Source organism: Citrus sinensis, chromosome 1, assembly GCF_022201045.2.
Source record: "Citrus sinensis cultivar Valencia sweet orange chromosome 1, DVS_A1.0, whole genome shotgun sequence".
Taxonomy (NCBI): domain Eukaryota; kingdom Viridiplantae; phylum Streptophyta; class Magnoliopsida; order Sapindales; family Rutaceae; genus Citrus; species Citrus sinensis.
Window position 1 is genome coordinate 15,337,609 of NC_068556.1, and position 7,980 is coordinate 15,345,588.

The 7,980-nt window shown below is 36.5% G+C and overlaps 1 protein-coding gene and 1 long non-coding RNA gene across 3 annotated transcripts; both read left to right on the forward strand.

Annotated features, from left to right (window-relative positions):
• The first annotated feature begins 267 nt into the window (after positions 1–267).
• LOC127899139 (uncharacterized) lies at positions 268–1,712 on the forward strand. The gene is made up of 3 exons (XR_008050966.1): positions 268–427; positions 801–904; positions 1,531–1,712. It is a non-coding gene; the product is annotated as an uncharacterized LOC127899139 (long non-coding RNA).
• A 2,208-nt stretch (positions 1,713–3,920) lies between these two features.
• On the forward strand, positions 3,921–5,248 carry LOC102628598 (uncharacterized). 2 transcript variants are annotated; one of them, XM_025092450.2, is made up of 3 exons: positions 3,921–4,320; positions 4,405–4,578; positions 4,667–5,248. In XM_025092450.2, exons 1-3 carry the CDS (start codon positions 3,936–3,938, stop codon positions 4,738–4,740), a joined length of 633 nt encoding a protein of 210 aa, XP_024948218.2. In that variant the 5' UTR covers positions 3,921–3,935; the 3' UTR covers positions 4,741–5,248. The 2 variants fall into 2 exon arrangements, with proteins under 2 accessions (XP_024948218.2, XP_052297190.1); XM_052441230.1 differs by having other exon boundaries at positions 4,441–4,578.
• The last annotated feature ends 2,732 nt before the right edge of the window (positions 5,249–7,980 follow it).

Genomic DNA, 7,980 nt, shown 5'->3' on the forward strand with positions numbered 1-7,980 from the left:
TTATGGCACATACATCACTCCCCCCACAAGTGTATTTTTATTTAATAATACTTTATTCAAAAAGTGGCGGTTTTGTACTATATGTTATTCTTCTCGAAATATTTTCTAAGAGCAATAGGATTCATCGTACCCTTTTTTTTTTTAAGATTCACATTATACGTGAATATTTAATTACCATTTAATAAAAATACCTTTCTTAACTTCTCTAGGAACGGGTTACTTGGGCTTTTGGCCCTTTTGGATTTATTTAAATAATTATTTTAACCCCCCCTTTCTAGATCACTGCTTTTTCTTCATCTCATTTTTCACACTTTTCAACAATTCTTCTTCCTGTAACTTTTCGTGGCTCCAAGGCCTTTACTTATTTTCATCACTTTTTTGCTTAAGGCTATTTCTTCATCACTTTCTTTAGCTCAAGGCTTTTCCAGTAAGTTTAAGAACATGCTTCGTTTCTCGTTTTTCATAATCATTCATTCATTATTTATTATTATTATTATTATTTTATTTTTTGTTCTTCTTTCTCACCTCCGTTTGTTTGTTTGTTTTTTTTTCGGTTTCCTCTCTCGGTTTTCTTTCTTTTTGTCCCTTCTTTTGCTCTCTTTTTTTTTTTGTGTGTGTTCCCTCTCCTCGTGTTCTTTTGCATTTTTGTTTTTTTTTTTGTTTATGCTCTCTCTTTTATTTTTTATTCGGTTTTGAATTTTTCTCAATTTGATTTTTGATTGATTGAATTTTTTTTTGACAAGAACATGGTTGCCCCTAGAGTAGAAGGCTCTCATTTAACCGATTTGTGGATTATGCAGACCTTGGCTTTGATGTCCAGTTGAGAGAGCTTGCGGATAATGTTGATATTATGGACCTCGAAATTGACAGGGAGTCGATTTTACTTTACTGCCTGCAAACTGAGGTATTATCATTTCCTATTCCTCCTCTGGTTATGGATTTTTTTGCTCGTTGTGGAGTTTCACCCTTGATGATTAACCCTTGTGTTCTAATACTATTACTAGCCTTTGCCGCCACCAATTTAGCTCTTAAGGGATCCCATTTCCTCTCCTTGTATGATTTCTTAATATGTTATATACTTAAACTTTATAGCGGTCCTAAGGACGAAAGGGATTCATGGTTCACCACCATGAGATTTGAGGATAATGGTGTTTTTTACAAAATTCATTCTTCAATGAAAAAGGACCAGTTTAGGGTGTGGTCAATCAATCGTCCTGTAATAGTTACTAGCTATTGGTGTAAGAGGGAGCATATGAAATCCTATGTTCTCAGTTATGCCTTTCGGAAGAAGCTCTATAAGTTTGTATTCCTTTTTGTTTTGCTATATGTGGATGCCTTTTGTTTTGTTATTTGCATTATTCACCTTTTTTTTTAAGCTGGGCCTATTGTTGATCCTCCTATATTGGGTGCTCGAGTGGCGTACTTGGAGAGGAATTTTTGGGGAAAGGATTTTTCGTGTATTACAGAATTGATTTTACGTCAATGTTTGAGACGCGTTGGTTGATTTAACTATGTTCGTCATGTTGATAGCTTGTGTTTGGGAGGAGGCTACATTGTTTTTCCCCTTGGTCTTGCTCGCCTTTCCAGTAACGATGAAATAAATGAGGATGCGAGGAAAATTCTTGACTTATATGTGGCTGGTGAGGATGAGAATCCTGACATTCCTCTTCCGGATGGGATTCCTATAGACTGATATGTTTGAATTTATAAGGAAGAAGTGAAGAGAAAGAAGAGATGATTTGGTTTTCTTAATTTCCTCCTTTTTTATTGAAACACTTCCGACTATATATAATAGTCTTTACAATACTGAAAATTAACAAACAATGCCAAAAAAAATAGGAAACCAACTTCCCACTTCGCTGAAAATCAGCACATCACGGGATTATTGAACAAAACCCACAACTAAATGTAACACGTGCATGCATGGCTCCATGAATGATGGCGTGAATAATGGCTTGCATGGCTCCATGAGTAATGGCACGTATCATTCCTCCCCGCTCAAGGATCCTTGTCCTCAAGGACAAAATCAGGAAATGACTTGGAGAAACGCCATTCATTCTCCCAGGTGGCGTCTTCCATCGGCGCATATTAGACCAAAGGAAGTTATGTTTGATTCGAGAGAGAGTTTTATGGAAACCAAAGTGACCACCAATTGGAGATGAATGACAATCCGCCATTATTTTTGGAATTAATGTTGAGGTGGGGCTAAGATAAATTCTGTTGCGCTTAAACCAAACTCCATCTCGTTGGTACAATTGGTGACGTGATTGAGGAGGGCTCTTTTCAAGCAAATCTTTGTAAAATGAATCCCGGTGAACTTCTTCTTGGAGAGCGTGAATGATGAGCGTGAGCGCTTGACACTGCCCAACACACTCTATCTTTTCTCGGTTTGCAACCATAACTTGAAGCTTCTTGTCTCTGACCACTGGTAACCCAAATTTGGAGACTATGGATTGATCAATGAAGTTGTGAGTGCTGCCGCCATCTATCAATACAGTTACTTCCTTATTTTTCAGCTTGCCCGAGACGCGAAGGGTCTGGGTATGTTCAGTTCCTGCCATTGCATGAAACGAAATCTCCGGTATGGTTTCTTGAGTGTCCTGTTCGAATTGAACGCCGTTAACATCCTCACTTCCTAAATAGGGCAGGTCTTCGATCATGAATAATTGTGGTCGTTCGCAGCGGTGGCCTGGTGTGAACTTCTCATCACAATAGTAACATAATCCCCTTTCACGCCTTTCACGTGCCTCTTGATTGGTGATACGACGGAATGTTGCTGGCGGTGTCACAGGATTTTGGTTTGGGCGCTGGTTTGGAGGGGGTCCTAGAACACCAGCCGTTGGGTTGAGTCCTGGTCTTTGCGTGATCACAATGGATTGGGAGCAAGCTGCTTGGGTCGGTTTCTGTTGTAATTGGTTTCTCTCCTCAATTAATCGCGCCACACCTATCGTGTCCAACAATGTCCGAGGTTGTTTAATTTTCACGTCCAACCGGATGTCATCGCGAAGTCCTGCAACAAAGCAACCAATCAAGAAATTTTCCGGTAAGCCATCAACCCGGTGTGAGAGTCTTTCGAAAGCTTCTTGATATGCGGCCACCGACGAGGTTTGTTTAAGGCGAGTCAAAGCTTCTGATGGGTCCTCGTAATCTGTTGGACCAAAACGGAGGTGTACTGCCTTGGTGAATTCTTCCCATGTGAGTGGCCCACGAAACTTTGTCAACCACCTATGCCACTGTAAAGCAATTCCTTCTAAGTGAAAAGATGTTAGCTGAACTTGTTGGTCTGGGGAAATATCTTTGAAATCAAAATATTGCTCTGCCTTGTAAATCCAGCCGGTTGGGTCCTCGCCGTTGAACCTTGGAAAGTCCAACTTGAGGTGGTGATGGGGCCGCTCATGGTGGATGGAAAGTTCATTGACAGCATTTGAACGAGAGGTTTCTTCAGGAGCAAATGGGTTGGTATCGGGTTGGCTGGAACTTGGGTTCCGAGAGTGACGAAGAGCTTGAAGTTCAGTTAACACAGCTTGCAAGGCAGCATTAACTTGGTCAAAACTTGCTTCATGTCGAGCTAAAGTCGTGGTGACGTCATTGCGGAACTCTGCATTTGTTTTGCCGCGAGTGTCCATGGTTGGAACCGGGCTCTGATACCACTGATATGTTTGAATTTATAAGGAAGAAGTGAAGAGAAAGAAGAGATGATTTGGTTTTCTTAATTTCCTCCTTTTTTATTGAAACACTTCCGACTATATATAATAGTCTTTACAATACTGAAAATTAACAAACAATGCCAAAAAAAATAGGAAACCAACTTCCCACTTCGCTGAAAATCAGCACATCACGGGATTATTGAACAAAACCCACAACTAAATGTAACACGTGCATGCATGGCTCCATGAATGATGGCGTGAATAATGGCTTGCATGGCTCCATGAGTAATGGCACGTATCATAGACTTAGGGGCCAAGGAGCCTATATCGAACCCAAGGTCTCCTCCCTGTGGGTCTAAGGAATTATATATTCTAAGGAAGGTTAATAAAAAGAAGGCACAACTTAGAGAGAAAATTCCTATTGAGAGACAAAGTAGCAAAGCTAGCGAGGTTTCTAAGAAGCGATCTATGGAGAAATGTGCTGTTCCCATTTGGGGGGCTTCATCTGGGCGTAGGAAGACAATGGCTAATCCTACACAAAAAACATATAGCGAGAAATCCGAAAATGTTGGTCCACGAAAGGAGAAATATTCTGATCCTTTGAAAGGGGTGCAAAATGAGGGGCTAAGCAAAGTTCTTCTTCCAACTAATTCTGATGAGTCGGAATCCGATGGTATATAAGTTCCTTTGCTCCTGTTTATGTGTGTTATTTTATGTATAAATATATATTATTCTCTTAATACCTTTTAGTTTTCAGAAAATCATGATGAATATCTTTTTCGATCCACCAAAGGAGTAGTGACGAAAGAGGACCATAAGATTGGTTGCAAGGAAATTTTATCTAAGAGCTGCTCGACTAAGGAAGCTTTTTCCGGTGACAGAGAAGACAACAATGCTCATGTAGAAAGAAATCAAAAGTGGAGAAACGATGGTAAGTGTTGGATTTTTATGAATTTCCTTTTATTATTGGTTTTTCCATTTATTCTTATCTGACTTCATGTTTTGTTTTAATTGTGTAGCTGCTTTCTCCAGTGGAACTTCTCCTTTGAGAATGTTGAGTGCGGAAAGCAGGGCATGGTTGTGGAAGAAGTAGTTCCTACTACTATAAGAACTTCCAAGGGAGGTACAATTGTTCCGGTTGTACTATCGCCGTGGGTGGCATGGTGGCCGTTGTAAGAATGATGTGAAGCCTCGAGAGTTCGACAAGTCGATTGGTTATGAGCCCAGGTGGTTGTTGCGCCATCTTGGCAAGGATGTTTCTACTATTGATTTAAGTGAGAAAGGTGGGATTAGTTCCGATGATGATGAGGATGGTTATGGAGAAAGTGTGATTCCTGACTCGGATCCAGAGGATGGTGAGGATGGAGGTACCGGTGCTAGTACTTCAAAGGGTGCGAAAGGTGGAGTTCCATGAGTTAGTAGATTTCTATTTGACTTTGTATTTGCTCATGAAGGACATTACCTTTAGGTTTTATGTAGTAAGAGTTCTTGTTTTTCTTTGTTATTTTGGCTCTTCGGGATTTTTGTAGAAGTGCGGATCTTTTATGTAAGACTTGTGTTTGTTTGCAACTTGGATTTGCTGTATATACAGTTTTTGTTTCTGTACTGCCTTTGCGTGTGGAATGATTCTTTTAAGTTGTGTACATATATATATGTTTCCATGAAGCTTTTAGGAAAGCCTTATATATTCTTTATTTATAAGTATTGGTAGAGAATCATATTCTTATAGGAAAATTATCCACCGACCACCTGTTTTTCACCAGTTTTCAAAAATACACAATTTTTTTTTGCAGTGCTCCACCTGAAGTTAATATTTTTTTCATTGGTTCGCTCTCATTATAACATCATTAGAACTTTGCTAACATCATAAGGGTAAAATTATCATTTTATAATGGCACAATGGTGGATAGGTGCAAAACAATATAACTTCAAGTGGAGTTCAGCAAAAAAAAAAAAAAGAATTAAGAATTGTGTATTTTTGAAAAAGTACAAAAAAAGGTGGTCGGTGGATAATTTATCTTTTACATTTGAAGGTAAAAAAATCATTTAAATAACATTTCGTTAGTTTTCTTAACGGTCTCCAAACGAAAGTGGAAAAGTGAAAAAAAAATGTAACTTTAGGTGGATTCTAACTAAAAAAAAAAGAATTGTGTATTTTTTAAAAAGTGGGAAAAAACAGGTGGACGGTGGATAATTTCTCTTCCTTATAATTTATTTATGTTCATCGGAAATAACTTTGCTCTCGGAAGAATTATTTACAAAATCATTCCTGTGGAAGAATCGTGTTCTCTTATACTATACAGAATAATCCTTTTGGGAAAATTATTTCTTTTAGCTTTCATTGGGTAGTTGGTGCTGCGGAATTATTTATCTGGAGCTCGGAATAATTCTTGTTGACGAATTGCTTTCCTTAAGCATGGAGTAATCCTTTTGGGGACTTATGTACCGGAATCTCGGAATAATTTTTGTCTTTGAATTATTTTTCATGAGTTCGGAATAATTCCCTTGGGGCATTATTTTCCCCTTACTCTTGAACCAATTCTTATTGAGAAGTTGTTTTTCGTTAAGCTTATATGGGATAATTTTTCCGGGAGAATTCCTTAATTTAAGCTCATGCGGAATAATGTTTCCGAGATGATTATTTGATTTAAGCTCATACGGAATAATTATTTCAAGATAATTATTTAACCTAAGCTTAGACGGAATAATTTTTCCGAGAAAATTATTTGACTTAAGCTCATACGGAATAATTATTCCGAGATAGTTATTCCACTCAAGCTTATACAAAATAGTTCTTCCGGGGTAGTTAATTTGACTTAAGCTCATACGGAATAATTATTCCAAGATTGTTATTCAACTCAAGATAATTAGGAATAATTCTTCCGAGGTAGTTATTTGACTTAAGCTCATACGTAATAATTATTCTGATATAGTTATTCAACTCAAGCCTATCAAACTAGTCTCTTAAATTTATTAAATGGGTGTACATTGCCCCCATCCTCCTGTAAAATATAACTGTTGATTGGTAGCTTTGACCAATCAAAATTACAATTATACCCTAATTGCAATTAATGAATGGCGAGGGCTAGTTTCAGCCCATCAAAATATTTTACAAACCAAAATCTTAATTAATAAAATATTTTATTACTATAGCGATAATGTTACTATTATAGGAAAATTAAATAATATAATTCAATGAAAACGTTTTACTAACATTATTGATTCGTAAACTATCTGTAAACTAAATCCTTTAATATATGGCCATCTTTTTCTTAAATCATTGAGTGCTTTTATTCTTTACTGATTGTAAACGAGATGGAAATACGTTTGATCATAGCTGATGATATTAAATAATCAATTTACTAAAGCAAGAGAGGGTGTTTTGATCATTTTTCCTCGCAAAAGAAAGAAACCTGTGACGATGTTAAGAATAAAGGAAATGATAAAGAAAAGAAAAATTACTAAAATCTTATAAATAATAAATAAAGTAAATCATCTGATCGAGATGAGTTTTCAAGCAGCCCTGCCTTAGCTGGTGACTAGGGATCGAATTATAGGGAAAGAAAAATTTAAAATTAGTCCAAACTTTTCTCGCCTCTATAATTTTAAAACATTATTATATTTAGATAAAAGAATATGCGGTAAATCAGCTTATTAACTTGGTAGATTAGGTATGAATTAATTTTCATTACAATTCAATCAGAATATGGCAAAAACAATGACGTGTGTGTCAATATCGATGACTCCAATCTCCATATTGTATGCAATTAAAGGTATCTAGAAAACAAAACAACAAAGTTTATTTATTTTGCCATCATGTTTGGTATTAGATTCAAAAGAATATTAGTTTAGCTAATATTTTTAAGTGATAAAAAAAAATCACACAATTATCAAATAAAATATTAGTTCACATACAATTATTTTGTGCTTTTTTATTAGTAATTAATAGAAATGTGTCCACGCCCGAATCGAAAACTCAATCTTTTTTAAAGTGAAATACGAATAACGAAATTCAACAATACCGCAGGAATGTTTATATATACTACTTGCTTTTAACTACACCAGAGGAAAGAGTTTTTTTTTTTTTTTTTCCTGACTTGAAGAACATGGAATCCTTTACAAGTAATTCAATACAAATTCAGTTCAATATATGTTACGTGCCAACGTAACTGACATTGTAATTGGTCTGTGTAAGGAATCGATGCCTTCTAGGATCGTTTTCTTTTGTTTCCTTATTGTAGAAATCAGCTAAATAAAAATGAACAACTGAACTTGGTCTATTTCGAGGAAGACCAAGGCCTCCAATCTTGGTTGAACTTTGAAGAAAATTAAT

Bases quoted from the DNA above. Each gene is read 5' to 3' on its own strand.
- LOC102628598 (XM_025092450.2), top strand. From the start codon at position 3,936: ATGGCACGTATCATAGACTTAGGGGCCAAGGAGCCTATATCGAACCCA. The intron at 4,321-4,404 runs GTATATAAGTTC...TTTAGTTTTCAG, and splicing joins TGATGAGTCGGAATCCGATG to AAAATCATGATGAATATCTT. The intron at 4,579-4,666 runs GTAAGTGTTGGA...TTAATTGTGTAG, and splicing joins TCAAAAGTGGAGAAACGATG to CTGCTTTCTCCAGTGGAACT.